The sequence below is a fragment of the Erythrolamprus reginae genome, chromosome 7 (genome assembly GCF_031021105.1).
Source record: "Erythrolamprus reginae isolate rEryReg1 chromosome 7, rEryReg1.hap1, whole genome shotgun sequence".
Lineage (NCBI taxonomy): Eukaryota > Metazoa > Chordata > Lepidosauria > Squamata > Dipsadidae > Erythrolamprus > Erythrolamprus reginae.
The window spans coordinates 84657568-84676216 of NC_091956.1; the positions used below are offsets into that span (position 1 = coordinate 84657568).

Consider the following 18649-nt stretch of genomic DNA (forward strand, 5'->3'; position numbering starts at 1 on the left):
TTCCTCCATGCCTGGCCACATAGATGAGTTTTCTAGCTGACTAGCTGCTCCCTCCCTCCCTCCCCATATTAGAATTGGAAGGGACCTTGCAGGTCATCTAGTCCAACCCCCTGCCCAAGCAGGGGACTCTACACCACTTCATACAAATGGCAGTCCAGTCTCCCCTTGAAAGTCCCAAGGGTTGAAGGGCTTACAGCCTCCACAGGCAAGCTATCTATCCACTGGTTGATCACTCTCACCATTTATTTTATTTTATTTATTTATTTTGTCCAATATATAATACACATTGAAGAGAAAGATATGTAAAAATATAAGTAAAGAAAAGAATAGAAGATAAGATATAAAAGTATAGGTGAACATATTTGAAAGGAAGAAAAGATAAATGAGATAAGGAGAGACAATTGGACAGGAGACGGAAGGCACACTGGTGCACTTATGCACACCCCTTACTGACCTCTAAGGAACCTGGAGAGGTCAATCGTGGATAGCCTAAGGGAAAAATGTTGGGGGTTAGGGGTTGAGTCAGGTAATGAGTTGCACGCTTCAACAACTCGGTTGCTGAAGTCATATTTTTTACAGTCAAGTTTGGAGCGGTTAATATTAATTACCATCAGAAGTTCCTCCTTATTTCCAGGTTAAATCTCTCTTTGTTCCTGTTTAATTCTATATACTACTACTACTACTACTACCAATAATAATAATAATAATAATAATAATAATAATAATAATAATAACAACAACAACGACAACGACAACAACAGAACAACAACAATAATAATACGAAATCCAGTATAGTGATCTCGTTTGCTGTGTTGTATTGACATAATAATAATAATAATAATAATAATAACAATAATAATAATAACAATAATAATAACAATAATAATAACAACGACAACAAAACAACAACAATAATCATCCCACATCTTCTTAAAAACTTCCAGTGTTGGGACCATTCACAACTTCTGGAGATAAGCCGTTCCCCGGATTAACTGATTTTCTTCTCTTCTCGGATCCTCCCCACCCCCCAAACGATGTCTTCCTTACAATTTTCCATCCTTGGGTTTCCGCCTCCCTCCATAGTCCAGAAAAGGACATTTGCGTCCTTTCCAGAGCGCCTCCTTCGATCACGAGCCTGTTGCTTTAACAGGTGGGAAACGGAGGAAAAGAGAGAAACCCAAGGGCGTGGCTAGCGGCCAAGGGGAGGAGCTCCCACCCTAAAAGCCACAGGACCCCACTAAATACTTCTCTGCACCCCCCCCCCTCCACCCCCACCACCCCCAATCGCCCTCTTCTTGCACGGGAGCCAACCAAGGTAGCGCATCCTTTTCCTCCGCTCCAACGGTGGGCAAAGATGGCAAAAAAGAGTCCAGAGCTCCGTTATCTTTTTTTGGAGGGGGGATACTTGGCACCGGGAGGGGTCGCGGGAAGATGGGAGGAGGGCGAGGGGGGGTGTTTCCTTGGGCGCCGCCTTTGTCTACCTGACACACGGGCACAAAGAACCGAGGAGGAAAGAGGCGCGCTTGCTTTCACGCACGCACACGCGGGCGCACACGCACACGCGCGCAAAATCCTCGCCCGCCCCGCGTTGGAGCTGCGAAGCGGGGCGCAGTTTTCTCTCCGGTCCGCGAGGGAAGCCTGCCTTCCATCCTGCCTGCCTGCCTGCCTGCCTTTTTTTTCTCTCCCAGCGACATCCTTGCCTCGCCTGGGAAGAAGGACCGGAGCTTGGGTACCACCGATTGAGCCTTTAAGGCGGACCTCGGCAGGGATGTACTGAGCCCAAGGCGCCTGCTGGGCAACTCTTGGCTCCATTCCTATTCTCCTTCTTCATCTTCAGAGCCTCCTCTCTTTCTTTCTCTCTCTCTCACTCTCAAAATCAAACAGTTGTAAAAAGACTAACTGTTGATCGCTCCGGCAGGGCGAGGCGGAAAGCAAATTAAACCATAACGGGTGAGTAACTTATGGGCATCTCTAGGGAAGAGGGGGGTCGCTGGAGGATGCTAAGACTAAGAGAGAGGGGTCTTTGGGTGCTTAGCCCGGGGATAAAGGCGAGTAAAGTGGGGTGGATTTGGGCAAAGGACGGAGAACGGAGCTGCAATTTGGCTTACATGGCCCTTGTTGGGTGTGATATTTATGCCCTGTGTTATTTGGGTATCAGGCTATTATTATGTAAGCGTGCAAAGATGCAGCCTCCACTTTTGGAAGCAGTCATTCCCTCCACATGGGTGAGACTTTGGAAGAAGTATCTTGAGATCCTTAAATAAGCTTCGGCACAGAGGCAAAGAAATAACCGGCAGACGGATTTGGCTGCCGGGAGAAAGAAAAATTGAGGCTGATAATAACAGATGTCTTAGTTAACATCTCGAGAATTGGCCAGAGCTAAAGAACTGGGGAATAATCTCCTGGTTGATGCTTGAACCAGCCTTAAACTGCATCTTTAGCGGCAGAGAAGAATTGAGATATCTAGTTGAAACATTATGTCTGCAATAAGCAAGAATATTCTTGCAATCTTCCTTCTGGTTTTAATTGCCTTGTTTCCTTGGAATTCTGAGAAAAATAAGCCATGCTAACATGCACACACTGCCTTCTATAGCATGGTCATCTCCAAGGTATAGAACCAAGGGTTTCTGCTATCTTGGTCAACCTAGCTGGTTGGAGTGATAGAAATTGTTTTGGACAGCATCAGAAGGGCTGGGGTGATTTGTAATTGGTATTTGTCACAGCAGCTCTTCAACAGATGGTTGAAATAAGCCTTGTAGCCTTCATCTGGGGTGCAAAACATCTCAGTCTTCAGTCTCAGTTAAATAAGGATCATATCTTACCACTTCTCTCTCTTGTGTAAGAGACTTGTGTGGGTGAGAAGGAGGAAAAATAGGAATTAGCAAGTGCCTGTGATTTATATTGTCCCCTTTTCAGGAGGAAAAATCAAGTTTCCATTTTTAGAAAAGTAGAGGAACCTTTTGGTGAATCAAGATAATCAAGCAAATCTGAAGATTTGCCTTCTCAATTATTTGGTGTTCAAAGGGGGGGGAAACTCTTAATCTCATTTCACACACACACACACACACACACACACACACACATAAAAACATGTCCATCCATTACTTTCTTCTTCCCTTACCCCCAATTAATTTGGCAAATATTTATTTCAGAGCTGTTTGGGTTCCATGGAAGCTAGGCTGGTGCCAAAATTAATAATTTCTCCAGTAATTTAAGAAAGAAGTGAAACAATGACTGTTTTCTATGAGTTTAGACGATTATTGCATTTTGTTTTGTCTTTTAAATTTGCACTGATGATTGGAAATGAATCAAAGGGACTAAGCAAGCAATCTACTTTTTCAGGAGACGAAAGGGTCTTTGGTTGCTTCTCAGATATTTTGCATTGTTTAAAAACAACCCACATTGTGGGTTTGAACATGATCTCAGCTAATGTTAGAATCCTCCCTTTGAGACAGACTCAGGCTCCTCCCATCACCTCATTCCACTTCGAGTTCACACTCCTATTTTAAAAGAATTACTCACAAGCTTGTGGTTCATGAGAACTTGCTGTGATACCAGATAATGGCTTTACATTTCTATTCTTGCTGTCTGAGCAGAATCGGGAGCCCTGGTTTATTTAAAAATCTATTTGAAAGGCAAATGAGCTACAAAGCCCACAATCATTTTTAAAAAGATATTGAGGTGCTGGTGACAGAGTGGTCTGTCCTACACATTGGTAAGAAGAATCCGAATACTAAATACACACTTGGACAAACTGAACTCACAGAAGACCCTCACTCAGTCAAAGAACTTGGAGTACAATGTCGTTTGGCGGGCCCCAGGGGAAGAGCCTTCTCTGTGGCGGCCCCGGCCCTCTGGAATCAACTCCCCCCAGAGATTAGAACGGCCCCCACCCTCCTTGTCTTTCGCAAATTACTTAAGACCCACCTTTGTCGCCAGGCATGGGGGAGTTAAGTTATCCTTTCCCCCTAGGCTACTACAAGTTATGCATGGTATGTTTGTGTGTATGTTTGGTTTTTTATAATAAGGGTTTTTTAGTTGTTTTTATTAATTGGATTGTTCATGTTGTTTTACCACTGTGGTTAGCCGCCCCGAGTCTGTGGAGAGGGGCGGCATACAAATCCAATAAATAATAATAAAATAATAATAATAATAATATCTAGCCATCTGGATAGTTTTAGACCAAGATGGTTATGGATGCATGGATAGATGTGCTATTCCCTTCTAAAGAACGTGATGCTATTCTTTCTTAAATGACATAACGACCAGTTCTGCAGAGGAATCACTGAGTCTGTCATCTGCACCTCTATCACTGTCTGGTTTGGTTCTCCAACCCAACAAGACCAACACAGACTTCAGAGGGGAATCAGAACTGCAGAAAAAACAATGGCTGCCAACCTGCCTTCCATTGAGGACCTGGATACTGCAGGAGTCAAAAAGAGGGCGGTGAAAATATTGACTGACCCCTCGCATCCTGGACACAAACTGTTCCAACTCCTACACTCAAAACGTCGCTACAGAGCACTGCACACCAAGACAGCTAGACACAAGAACAGTTTTTTCTTGAATGCCATCACTCTGCTAAACAAATAATTCCCTCAACCCTGTCAAACTATTTACTAAGTCTGCACTACTATTACTACTAGTTTTTTCTCATCATTCCTATCACCCATTTCTTCCCACTTATGACTATATGACTGTAACTTGTTGCTTGTATCCTAAGATTTTTATTAATATTGCTTCTTCATTGCTTATTTGACCCCTATGACAATCATTAAGTGTTGTACCTCCTGATTGTTGACAAATGTATATTTTATTTTATGTACGAGAGCATCTGCACCAAGACAAATTCCTTGTGTGTCCAATCACACTTGGCCAATAAAGAATTCTACTTCTACTTCTAAATAAAAATTGCCTACCTTTTCAGTGCTGGACACTGACGTATTTCAACCATGGACGTATTCATGAAAGGATTTAATAAAGCTAAGGAGGGCGTGGTAGCAGCCGCAGAGAAAACCAAGCAAGGTGTCGCAGAAGCAGCAGGGAAAACAAAAGAAGGAGTCCTCTATATGGGTAAGTGGTGAGACCCTAAATCTGGATTGTGTTATTTTTGTTTGTTTTATTTTGGCACATGTCAAGAACTGGGTGGAACCAAGACAAAAAGAAAATAAATGGCTAAATGGACTTCTTTGCCTCCGTTTTCACTGAGGATAGAGAGCATTTGCCTGCCATTGAATTAGTTTTCTCAGGGAGGGAATTAGAAGAATTAAACCAGATAGAGATAAATAAGGAAGATGTTCTTGCATGCCTTTCTAAAACTAAATCCCAGCAACCGATAAGGTCCCACAGAGTTGGCCTTCTCCAGGTCCCGTCGACTAAACAATGTCATTTGGCGGGCGCCAGGGGAAGAGCCTTCTCTGTGGCGGCCCCGGCCCTCTGGAACCAACTCCCCCCAGAGATCAGAACTACCCCCACCCTCCCTGTCTTTCGTAAACTACTCAAGACTCATTTATACCACCAGGCATGGGGGAGTTGAGATAGCCCTTCCCCCTAGGCCATTACAAGTTATGCATGCTTTGTTTGTGTATATGTTTGGTTTTATAATAGGGGTTTTAGTTGTTTTTTATTATTGGATTGTACATGTTGTGTTTATTATTGTTGTTAGCCGCCCTGAGTCTACGGAGAGGGGCGGCATACAAATCCAATAAATTATTATTATTATTATTATTATTATTATTATTATTATTATTATTATTAAATGTCAACAAATTGCCAGGTCCAGATGGCATCCACCCTCGAGTTCTCAAGGGACTCAAGTGTGAAATTGCTAAAATATATAATCTTTCTCTAAGATCAGGCACTGTGCCTGAGGATTGGAGGGAGGCAAATGTAACCACGATCTTCAAGAAAGGATCCAGAGGTGATCCAGGAAATTATAGACCAGTCAGTTTAACCAAGTCATAATGTTAAGCTATCATTTGCAGTTTATTGTGAGGGCCACTATTTTATAATAACACAACCATCTGTGTTGAACTTAGGATCAACATGTTGTGTGAAGTCTTGAACTGTATCCGTGTGCTTCCTAAATCTCATTCCGTTCAGTTTCCATTGAAACAAAGAAACATAGAAGATTGACGGAAGAAAAAGGCCTCATGGTCCATCTAGTCTGCCCTTATACTATTTCCTGTGTTTTATCTTAGGATGGATATATGTTTATCCCAGGCATGTTTAAAATTCAATTACTGTGGATTAGCCAACAACGTCTGCTGGAAGTTTGTTCCAAGCATCTACTACTCTTTCAGTAAAATAACACTTTCTCACGTTGCTTCTCATCTTTCCCCCAACTAACCTCAGATTGTGACCGCTTGTTCTTGTGTTCACTTTCCTATTAAAAACACTTCCCTCCTGAACCTTATTTAACCCTATAACATATTTAAATGTTTCAATCATGTCCCCCCTTTTCCTTCTGTCCTCCAGACTATACAGATTGAGTTCATGAAGTCTTTCCTGATACGTTTTATGATTAAGACCTTCCACGGTTTTTGTAGCCCATCTTTGGACCCGTTATTGAAACTGATTTTTATTTTTCTTGGATAAACAGGGTCGAAGACCAAAGAGGGCGTGGTTCACGGTGTCACAACAGGTAAGTACATATTTGCATGTCTAGATCTAAGTCATCAATATATCTCTTGTCTGTTCTTTAAAAAGTAACTCTGGTCTAAGAAGGAAATGTCTGCAATATGATCCAAACAGCATTATTGGTCTTATTGGGAGAGGAATATTCCTGCAGAGGGGACATTTGGAGATATTAATCTGTAGTACAATTCCAGTTTCTGATGATTCAAACACATGACACACCATCTGTAGAGAATGCAAAGCCAGCAAAAGTTTGGCCCAGATTCCATATCTGGTTTTGGGCAATAACCAGCGGGCCTGCCGGCTGAGTGATTATTATCACTGCAACATATAATGGATGAGCTTCGGTGGCGCAGTGGTTAGAGTGGAGTACTGCAGGCTAATTCGGCTGACGTATTCTGCTGCCTGCAGTTTGACAGTTGAAATCCCACCAGGCTCAAGGTTAATTCAGTCTTCCATCCTTCCGAGGTATTCTGTCGGGCTCTCTGGTAGACTCCTCCCAAAAATTCACAGGTACAAATTTCAGACACACACACACACACGTTTGAAAATTCAAAACAATGTTCTTTATAATGAAAATTCACTTAACCTAAGCCCTCTTTTGGTATAGCAAAGAGCACTCGTCTCCAAACAAACTGGTAATTTGTGCAAGTCCCTTATCAGTTCTGTGATACTTAGATTGCAGCTGTGAGGCAATTCACAGTCCTTCTTCTTTCACAAAGTGAAACACACTTTGCTCTGGTTTAGTTTCAAAGCAGGGAAAAATCAGCACACAAAAGGTCAAAGTCAGCAAAGCAGTCACGAAACACAACGATCAGATAATCCTCCACAATGGCCAAACCCACAGGCTGCTCTTTATAGCAGCCTCACTAATGACCACAGCCCCACCCAACCACAGGTGGCCTCATTTTCTTTGATAATAATCTCTCAGTTGTTGTTGCCTATGCATCGCTCTCCACATGCGTGGCTGCTTATTTGACCTCTATGACAATCATTAAGTGTTGTACCACATGTTTCTTAACAAATCCATATTTTATTTTATGTACACTGAGAGCATCTGCACCAAAGGCAAATTCCTTGTGTGTCCAATCACACTTGGCCAATAAAGAATTCTATTCTATTCTATTTTATAGTCCTGTTGTGAGCCGCTCCGAGTCTCCAGAGAGGGGCAGCATATAAAATTTAATTAATAATAATAATAATTCTATTCTATTCTATTCTGTCAATTGCAAAAGGCCGCTTTACTGTGATCGGCAAACATAATTCATGCAGTCTTAGGTGCTTGGGAAGCGCCCGGCTGGTGATGAAATACGAAATCCAGCATAGTGATCTCGTTTGCTGTGTTGTACTGACATAATAATAATTATTATTATTATTCTATTCTATTCTAATTCTAAGTGCTATTGGTATTGCTAATTGATGGCACCTGGTATCTTCCTTACATTGGGAGAAGCTTTCACAATAATAATAATAATTTATTGGATTTGCATGCCGCCCCTCTCCGTAGACTCGGGGCGGCTAACAACAATAATAAACACAACATGTACAATACAATAATAAAAAAACAACTAAAAACCCCTATTATAAAACCAAACATACACACAGACATACCATGCATAACTTGTAATGGCCTAGGGGGAAGAGCTATCTCAACTCCCCGATGCCTGGCGCTATAAATGAGTCTTTCACGCCTAGAATTCCTTTGATACACTGGCAATTGTTCCAAAATTATAGTTATATACAGTAATAGCTGGTGCAGGCGTTCACAGCTGATATTTGTTGAGCTTCAAGGTTTAGTGAACATGGTCGAGAGAACAGATTTCCTGATGGCAAAATAGTCAGTTAGTCCTTGCTCAGTTACCTGTGAGCAGCATAGCAAAGCATTTTGCCTCGGATGCCGCCAATCACAGTTGCTGGCAAAACAACAGGAAGTCTCTTCTCCAGACTGTACAAACACAATCGTCCACGGTCAAGGATGGCTCAGGAATATTAAGTAGGGTCTTAGCATTTCAGTGCAATTATTAGCTGAGGGCCCCCAACAGCAGCAGATGACCGATGTACCGTCTATATTTCCAGGAACTCTTTTCTTATAAAATGATTTGTATGGCATGCCCATGTTACACCAACACTCCGCAGTCTGCATTAGTTGCTGATCAATTTCCGGTCACAATTCAAAGTGTTGGTTATGACCTATAAAGCCCTTCATGGCTTCGGACCAGAATATCTCCGGGACCGCCTTCTGCCGCACGAATCCCAGCGACCGGTTAGGTCCCACAGAGTTGGCCTTCTCCGGGTCCCGTCGACTAAACAATGTCATTTGGCGGGACCCAGGGGAGCAGTCTTCTCTGTGGCGGCCCCGACCCTCTGGAACCAGCTCCCCCCAGATATCAGAGTTGCCCCCACCCTCCTTGCCTTTCGCAAGCTCCTTAAAACCCACCTCTGTCGTCAGGCATGGGGGAATTGAAATTTCCCTTCCCCCTAGGCTTATAGAATTTATACATGGTATGCTTGTATGTATGAGTGGTTCTTTAAATTGGGGTTTTTAGATTGTTTTTAATATTAGATTTGTTTATATTGTCTTTTTATATTGTTGTTAGCTGCCCCGAGTCTTCAGAGAGGGGCGGCATACAAATCTAATTAATAATAATAATAATAATAATAATAATAATAATAATAGTAATAATAGTAATAATAGTAATAATAATAATGGTTGTCAAAGCTGCAGCTGAAATTCATTTCCGCATCTCAGAAGACATTTTTGACCTTGCTTGAGTAGCAAGTGACAGCTGGCACAAGAGCAAATTCAGATTTTCTTCCTTGGCAACTTCCTTTACAATAAAGTGCCGGTAGTCCTCAACGTAAGAGCCGGAGTGGCGCAGCAGGTAGAGTGCTGTACTGCAGGCCACTAAAGCTGAGTGTAGATCTGTAGGTCAGCAGTTCAAATCTCATCACCAGCTCAAGGTTGACTCAGCCTTCCATCCTTCCGAGGTGGGTAAAATGAGGACCCAGATTGTGGGGGCAATAGGCTGGCTCTGTTAAGAAGTGCCATTTGCTAACATTTTTATTTATTTATTTATTTTGTCCAATACACAATGAGGGTTTTAGTGGGTATATATCTATATACACATAGTCAAATACATGATGAAGGTTATAGAGGAGATACTCATAGTAAAATATATCTAAGAAATAATAGAAAAGAAGGTATAGTAATAGAACATATCAATGAAAGAATAGAAGAAGAGATATAGGAATAGAAGAAAGGTATAGGAGATATAGGAGAGCAATAGGACAGGGGACGGAAGACACTCTAGTGCACTTGTACTCGCTCCTTACTGACCTCTTAGGAATCTGGAGATGTCAACCGTGGATAATCTAAGGGTAAAGTGTTGGGGGTTTGGGGATGACACTATGGAGTCCGGTAATGAGTTCCATGCTTCGACAACTCGGTTACTGAAGTCATATTTTTTACAGTCAAGTTTGGAGCGGTTAATATTAAGTTTAAATCTGTTGTGTGCTCTTGTGTTGTTGTGGTTGAAGCTGAAGTAGTCGCCAACAGGCAGGACGTTGCAGCATATCTTGTGGGCAATATTTAGATCTTGTTTAAGGGGTCTTAGTTCTAGGCTTTCTAGGCCCAGGATTGAAAGTCTAGTCATGTAGGGTATTCATGTTGTAAGCCGTCCTGAGTCTAAGGAGAAGGGCGGCATAAAAAAGGAAATAGTATAAGGGCAGACTGGATGGACCATGAGGTCTTTTTTCTGCCGTCAATCTTCTATGTTTCTATGTTTCTCTTTCCTTTGTTCCAAAATTATTGTTATATGCAATAATAGCTAGTGCAGGCGTTCACAGCTGATATCTCTTGAGCTATCTTTTTAATATTTCCCAAAATACAGTATTTCATTCTTTCAGAATAGAATAGAATAGAACAGAACAAAACAGAACAGAATTCTTTATTGCTCAAGTGTGATAGGATGCACAAGGAATTTGTCATTGGCGCATATGTCCTCAATGATTCTATGCACAAACATTGGAGGCCACAATTTAAGTCAGTTTGACTTCTAAAGAAATTAGAATACCATCAAATGACAATGTGATATGTAAGAGTATTTTAGTCCCTCTGGGGATATTTAGGATGAGGAAGAGAAAGCAAAATTACTAAGTATCTCCCCTTAGTTTCATTATTGAAATAACTCAAAGCATCACAGGTTGTTTTTTTCCCCAAAAATTTTGTTTAAAGAGACTAATTGGCTTTTGGACATGCTCATGCTCTTTTGAACTAAACAATGTCGTTTGGCGGGACCCAGGGGAAGAGCCTTCTCTGTGGCGGCCCCAGCCCTTTGGAACCAACTCCCCCCAGAGATTAGAATTGCCCCCACCCTCCTCATCTTTCGTAAACTTCTTAAAACCCACCTCTGCCGTCAGGCATGGGGGAACTTAGATATTATTTCCCCCTAGGCCTTTACAATTTATGCATGGTATGTCTGTATGCATGTTTGGTTTTTATAATAAGGTGTTTTTTTAGTTATTTTAGTATTGGATTGGATTGTTACATGTTGTTTTTATCATTGTTGTTAACCGGCCCGAGTCTACGGAGAGGGGCGGCATACAAATCCAATAAATAAATAAATAAATAAATAAATAAATAAATAAATAAATAAATAAATAAATAAATAAATAAATAAATAAATAAATAAATAAATAAATAAATAAATAAATAAATAAATAAATAAATAAATAAATAAATAAATAAATAAATAAATAAATAAATAAATAAATAAATAAATAAATAAATAAATAAATAAATAAATAAATAAATAAATAAATAAATAAATAAATAAATAAATAAATAAATAAATAAATAAATAAATAAATAAATAAATAAATAAATAAATAAATAAATAAATAAATAAATAAATAAATAAATAAATAAATAAATAAATAAATAAATAAATAAATAAATAAATAAATAAATAAATAAATAAATAAATAAATAAATAAATAAATAAATAAATAAATAAATAAATAAATAAATAAATAAATAAATAAACAAACAAACAAACAAACAATAAAATAAATTAAATAAATAAATAAATAAATAAATAAATAAATAAACAAACAAACAAACAAACAAACAAACAAACAAACAAACAAACAATCTACTGATGGCTTTGGGAACGAACCAGATAAGGCTTTAAATGGATCCTGAACACTTTTATAATCTACTACAGCTACTACAATGTTGAAAGGACATTGGATTGGTTTTACAATGCTCAGACAGGCTGACCATCCTTTGCATATTTAAGCAAGCTTTGTCCTGCCAGAAGCTCCAGATGGAAGGCTATTTTGGAATTTCCACTGTAGCTTAAATAAATATATTTGTTTTAAAAAAAAAATTTAATTAAAATTTTAAATTGTATGTTTAATTGTATACTACCGGCAAAAGTATGCCTGTAGAGCAAGTTGGATTTCACTGAGATATGCTTTTGCAATTTTTTTTCTTTCTGTCATTTGCATGCCTAATAAAATGGCATCTTATGCCATCTATGAACATTAATATCAGCCACGGCCCTAATAGGTTGACTGGTGTGCGTGTGTGTGATAGGATTTATAGTGGGTTTATAATGGGGTTTTATAATGGTTTTACAATGGTTTTTTTTTTATAATTTGTTATTTATATTGAGTTCTTATTATTGCTGTTATATTGTATTTTACTTGTTATAAACCGCCCTGAGTACCTAGGTATTGGGCAACATAGAAATAAAATAATAAAATAAAATAAAATAAAATAAAATAAAATAAAATAAAATAAAATAAAATAAAATAAAATAAAATAAAATAAAATAAAATAAAATATATTAAAAAAAATTAAAAATTGGTGAATCGTCATGTTGGCCAGTAGTGGCTTCCAAGACCCTTTGCTACTGGTTCACATATGCACTCGCGCACACAACGCTTCTGCACATGCTCAGAAGCATCCCAGGCAGGTGGGCGGAGCCTCCGAGCACTACCAGTTCGCAGAACCGGGCCAAACCGGAAACACCCCATCGCTGAATTGTTGATTTTGGAAAAAGACACTTGGGAAATTTCCTCCCCTCTCTCACCTTTGACCTTTTCCTCCCCTACAGTGGCTGAGAAAACCAAAGAGCAAGTATCAAATGTAGGAGGAGCCGTTGTCACCGGAGTGACAGCCGTAGCCCACAAGACGGTGGAAGGGGCTGGAAATATTGCGGCAGCCACCGGCTTTGTCAAGAAGGATCAGTTGGCCAAACAGGTGGGTGGAGCTATAGATATTTGCAAAAATGTGGATTCCAAATGGCGTATTTTCTCTTTGTGTAAGGGTTGGTGTTGGTTTCGGAAAGGCTTTGCCTAAATGCTTACCTATTTTTCTGTGCTAACTATATTGTAGGTCAGTGTTTCCCAACCTTGGCCTCTTGAAGACATCTGGACTTCAACTCCCAGAATTCCCCAGCCAGCATTCGCTATGGAGACAGGGCATTCGCTGGCTGGGGAATTCTGGGAGTTGAAGTCCAGATATCATCAAGTTGCCAAGGTTGGGAAACACTGGTGTAGGTAAACCCACTGCCGACAATCACTGTTTATATTGGTTACTTGCTAATTTCCTACCATTTCATCCTACTTGACTCAGTTACTCATTACTCACTGGAGGGATAAGCACAATGCAAAACCTCAGGATGACACAGTAGATGCATCAAACCAATACACTGGGGAACAACAATTCTTGTTTTCAACTAACATTTGGCCTATGGATCCAAATATAATCTCCGGGGGGAGTTGATTCCAGAGGGCCGGGGCCACCGCAGAGAAGGCCCTTCCCCGTGGTCCCGCCAGCCGGCACTGCTTAGCCAACAGGACCTGGAGGAGGCCGAACTTGTGGGATGTGACCGGCTGCTGGGACACAGAGGCAGAATACAGTCTCGTAAGTAGTCTAGTCCTATGCCATGTTGGGCTTTATAGGTAATAACCAACACTTTAAATTGTGTTTGGAGACCAAACCCATAACAGCTCGCACAGGTGTATTCTGGACTAACGGAAGTTTCCAAACCTAGCCCAGTGGTTCTCAATTTTTTCTTTACCATGGACCCCCAGCATTGTGGCCACATGCTCCCAAGACTTAACTCAAGATTCAAATCATAACATTTCCACAAGCCTTCCTCTAGACTCTTGTGGCCCCCAGGGGTCCACAAACCACGTGTTGAGGACACCGCCTTAGCCTAGTACAGTGTTTCTCAACCTTGGTTTACAATTAAATTGAAAGTCTAGGGTTTACAATGAAAGTGGAAAAGCAGGGTTGATAATTAAAAAGCAGTGTTTCTGTTTTAACCTACAGTAAATATATACTATTTTATTTAAAGAAGAATTTTATAGTAAATCATTTGTCTTAAGAGGGTTGCTTTTGCACTTCCCTGTCATGTTGTTGGTTTTTTTTAAAGCAAATATTGATTAAAGACTACATGGAAAAAGGTGCTTTGGTATATAAACCACTTAGAAGCATTTACAACTAACATGTCGCAAATCGCTGGAGATTGTGATGAAAAGCTGTTAGGCAGAAACCACCATGTTTTATTGCTTGGAGATCTCTTTCTGTATCCATCAGACAGGAGGATTTATTCACTTGTCCTCCAAAGGTTTTTGAAAGCACATTAGCCGCTTAGCAAAAATAGAGAAAAACACAATACTGTCAAACTTGTGCACTGCTTGTTTCTGGGGCTTAGTTCTTACTATTGATGGAAATTGATATTGGGATTTTTACCACTTCACACCACAGATCTTTTAAGTGACTTGACCCTTTAATTCCATTTCCATGCTTTTCCATTTTTATTTTATACCTTTCTCTGGGTGCTTGGAGAGAAAATAAACCTCTGCCAGCGGCCAGAGAAAAGTCGGGCGGTAGGAGTGGTCGGGCGGTAGGAAAAGCAAGTAGGATGCTTGGCTGCATAGCTAGAGGTATAACAAGCAGGAAGAGGGAGATTGTGATCCCCTTATATAGAGTGTTGGTGAGATCCCATCTGGAATACTGTGTCCAGTTCTGGAGACCTCACCTACAAAAAGATATTGACAAAATTGAAGGGGTCCAAAGACGGGCTACCAGAATGGTGGAAGGTCTTAAGCATAAAACGTATCAGGAAAGACTTAATGTATAGTCTGGAGGACAGAAGGAAAAGGGGGGACACGAGCGAAACATTTAAATATGTTAAAGGGTTAAATAAGGTTCAGGAGGGAAGTGTTTTCAATAGGAAAGTGAACACAAGAACAAGGGGACACAATCTGAGGTTAGTTGGGGGAAAGATCAGAAGCAACGTGAGAAAATATTATTTTACCGAAAGAGTAGTAGATCCTTGGAACAAACTTCCACAGTAACTGAATTTAAACATGCCTGGGATAAACACAGATCCACCCTAAGATAAAATACAGGAAATAGTATAAGGGCAGACTAGATGGACCAGGAGGTCTTTTTCTGCCGTCAGTCTTCTATGTTTCTATGTTTCGGTGAAATGCTCCCTTTGCTCTGGGAAGCCCAAAGTGAATGGAGTGTATCCCTTTCTCTGGTCACTGTGGTGACTCCCTCGCGCTGCCTCCCATACACCCGGCGTGAGGTTGTATCCTGGAGCATCTGGTTGTGGAAAGGCAAAAGTGGGCGCTTAGCCCCGGCTGGATCAACTCGGTTTCAGCCAAACCGAGGAGTCACCACAGTGAAGGAAAGGCGCCGGCTGCAAACCTACAAAGTGTTTCACACACTGGCCACCGCCAATTTAGCGAAACGGAAAAAAGTCATGATACATCACGTGACAACAACATGATGCCACGAGATTGACACCCCTTGTCTGTCTACTCAAAAGTAAGCCCTACTAATTTCAGTTGGACATCAGTAAGTAAATATAGAGAGTCACATGCCCTTCAGTAAGGCAACATTCAGCAAATTCAATCAAATTAGCATATATTTTTAGGGCAAGTTGTGCGAAGAGCATTCACAAGATTTAATGCATATTTAGCACTTTTCCTTCCACCTCCTACACAATGAGCTCTTCAGGTTGCTAGTGTTCTCTGAGGAGATTGTTGTGCAGTTTATTTGTCGGACATGTGATTTGCTCTGGGCTGAAGCGAAAATGATTGATGAAATTTTTCAAGGATGCTGCACATCGACTTTACAGAAAAACCTTTCGTTTTAAAAATGGGAGGTCAAGTCGCAGCGAAAGCTTTCTGAAACTTGCAGGCAGAAGAAACACAAAAATAACTGCCCCCTATATGTTATGGTTAGCTCTGGCCCAGCTCCTGCCCCAAGGAATGTGGAGGTGGAGGTGGGGGAAACATCCACGTGCCGCAGGCCTGTTTTGCTCCCGATGGAATCTGTTGACGAAGCCTCCTCTGATCAAGGAAGCGTGAGTGACAGGGAAGAGGGGAGTTTGGCAGACAGCCCAGAAGGAGATCAATCATCTGTATCATCCTTGGATTCTGAACAAGAATTAGTGACACATCCACGCATGTGTAGAGTGATGCATAGGAGACAACAACTGAAGGATTATTACAAGAGAAAATGAGGCCACCTGTGGTTGGGTGGGGCTCCAGTAATTAGTGCTACAGATAAAAGAGCAGCCTGGTGTTTTAGCGTCATGGCAGTTTATCTGATTCATTGTTTCGTCAAGATCGTGGTTTTTGTGCTGTTCAGGATTGTGTGTGGACTCTCTAGACTTTAGAATTGGACTCAATTTCCCAGTTATTGGGTGAGCAATTGGACTCCATTTAACCTGTGCCTTGTGTGTACCAGAAAATCCCTTTGACATTTAAAAAGGGAGCTGCTTCTGTTTTTCTGTTGATAAAGACTTTTGGGTTTTCCTTCTATCATGTGGTGTGTGTCTTTATGGACTAATTACCCTGTAATTACGGGCGGTTGAGACACTATATGGGTGGGGGAAGGAAAATCCAACTATTAAAAGTCAAAACTTGGACTTTAATAGGACTCTGTATTTGATACCGCTCAGTTATTCTATATTTCAACATTGTCTCGATCTATAACTTGATAAAATCATGGCTTCCATGAATAGCCCTATTTCTGTATCATGACTCCAGTTCTTAAAACGCTCTGCGCTGTTTTTTTAATTTTTAGTGGATACAACAAAATTATTGCCAATTTAGTTTATTTTCACCCGATCAAAATCTGATGTTTTCTCTTTTGAAATTATGTTGGTTGTTGTTATGGAAATAGCCTTACAAAGACTATTGTAAGTCTCTACAAGACTGAATCACATTTGTAATTCTGAACATTCATTTCAGAATAAACTCACTTCCAAGAAATAACACATGATATTACAACCCACAGTCTATCTGTGTCTTAATTTATATTTGAAGATGAAGCATTTGGACCCCAGCCTTAAGATTTTGCACACAAACAGTCCCATTGTCTTTAATGTATCTTATTCAAAAATGCATGTTAGTCTATTTTCGTAGGGTATTCTGTTTCGAGGGGAGGAGTGAAGGGCTCTTCTGGTGAAATATCTTTGGACATTTTCAAGGGTGTTGATGTCCGAGATGTGGTATGGGTTCCAGACAGATGAGCAGTAGTCTAGGATGGGTTTGGCAAAAGTTTTGTAGGCTCTTGTGAGTAGAGTGAGGTTGCCTGAGCAGAAGCTGCGTAGGATCAGGTTAACAACTCTAGAGGCTTTTTTGGTGATATTGTTGCAGTGGGCTTTAGCACTTAGGTCATTCGATATTAGTATTCCAAGGTCCTTTACAGAATGTGGGTTGGCAGTGAGAGATTGTTTATTCAGTTCGTATGTGCGGTTAGGATTCTTTTTGCCAATGTGGAGGGTAGAGCATTTGTTGGTTGATATTTGAAGTTGCCAGTGTTAGACCCGTCTGAGACAAAGTCCAGGTCTTTTTGGAGAGTGAGTGTGTTTTCAGTGGTGTTGAAAAGTTTCACATCGTCGGCAAAAAGAACACAGTTGCTTTCGATATGGTCACAGAGGTCATTGATGTAGAGAATGAAGAGAGTAGGACCTAGTACGCTTCCCTGGGGAACACCGCTTATGACAGGGGCGGGGGTGGAGATGGCGCTACCAATTTTGAAAATTTGTATGTGTGAATTCCATACAGGTCAGCTGTATTCTAGAATAGTTTATTTTTATTTATTTATTTATTTATTTTGTCCAATACACAATGAGGGTTTTAGTGAGTATATATCAATATACACATAGTAAAATACATGATGAAGGTTATAGAGGAGATACTCATAGTAAAATATATCTAAGAAAGAATAGAAAAGAAGGTATAGGAATAGAATATATAGGAATAGAATATATATATACATACATATACACATACATATACATATACATACATACATACATATGCACATACATATACATACACATATATATATAGGAATAGAGTATATCATGAAAGAATAGAAGAAGAATGACGAATGTTTTGTATGCTCTGGTTAATAAATCAGTGTTTCTAGAGAAGAAGCTACGAAAGACTAGGTTTACCATTCTTAATGCCCGACCCCTGTCTTCCTGTTTGGTGAACTTTTATTGTCCTCCTTATTTCCTCTCCGTAGTTGATGAGAGCTGTTAATAGATGCCGTCACTTCATGATTTCCTACCAAGGTTGCTTTCATCAGGGTGTCTGTTGAATTCTTGGTGTGTTGCTGAGCCCTTCGAATGGCTCCGTTTCAGAACGGTTGTTTCTTTGTTTGACGAAAATGATGAAGTGGGCTCAAGGGAATGGGATTACTGGTAGATATCAAAGCCAGGAAGTCAATCCATTAATTTTCACAATGCAGTACATTTCCTGGTACCATTTTGAAAGACCTCTCCTTTCAGCTTCAAATGCCATTCAAATGTGTGTGTCTTCCTATTGTGTTTTCGAACAGCACAAAGGTCTATTAACTTAACTATCCAGAAATTCTGTGAGTTTCAGTAGTATTCACACTCCTTTTTCCCTCCTACCATTAACTTTCAGTGATATTCATTATGCTTGGGCAAAGGGAATGTCTCAT

General features: G+C 40.2%; 1 protein-coding gene across 1 annotated transcript in view; it reads left to right on the plus strand.

The window, feature by feature from the left end:
- The first annotated feature begins 1335 nt into the window (after positions 1-1335).
- The window catches only part of SNCA (synuclein alpha), a 38356-nt gene continuing 21042 nt past the window's right edge, over positions 1336-18649 (plus strand). Inside the window, exons 1-4 of the mRNA XM_070756692.1 lie at positions 1336-1950; positions 4928-5073; positions 6602-6643; positions 12759-12904. Of these exons, the coding sequence (XP_070612793.1) occupies positions 4953-5073; positions 6602-6643; positions 12759-12904 (309 nt within the window). The 5' untranslated portion in view covers positions 1336-1950; positions 4928-4952. The remainder of the gene's footprint in view (positions 1951-4927; positions 5074-6601; positions 6644-12758; positions 12905-18649) is intronic.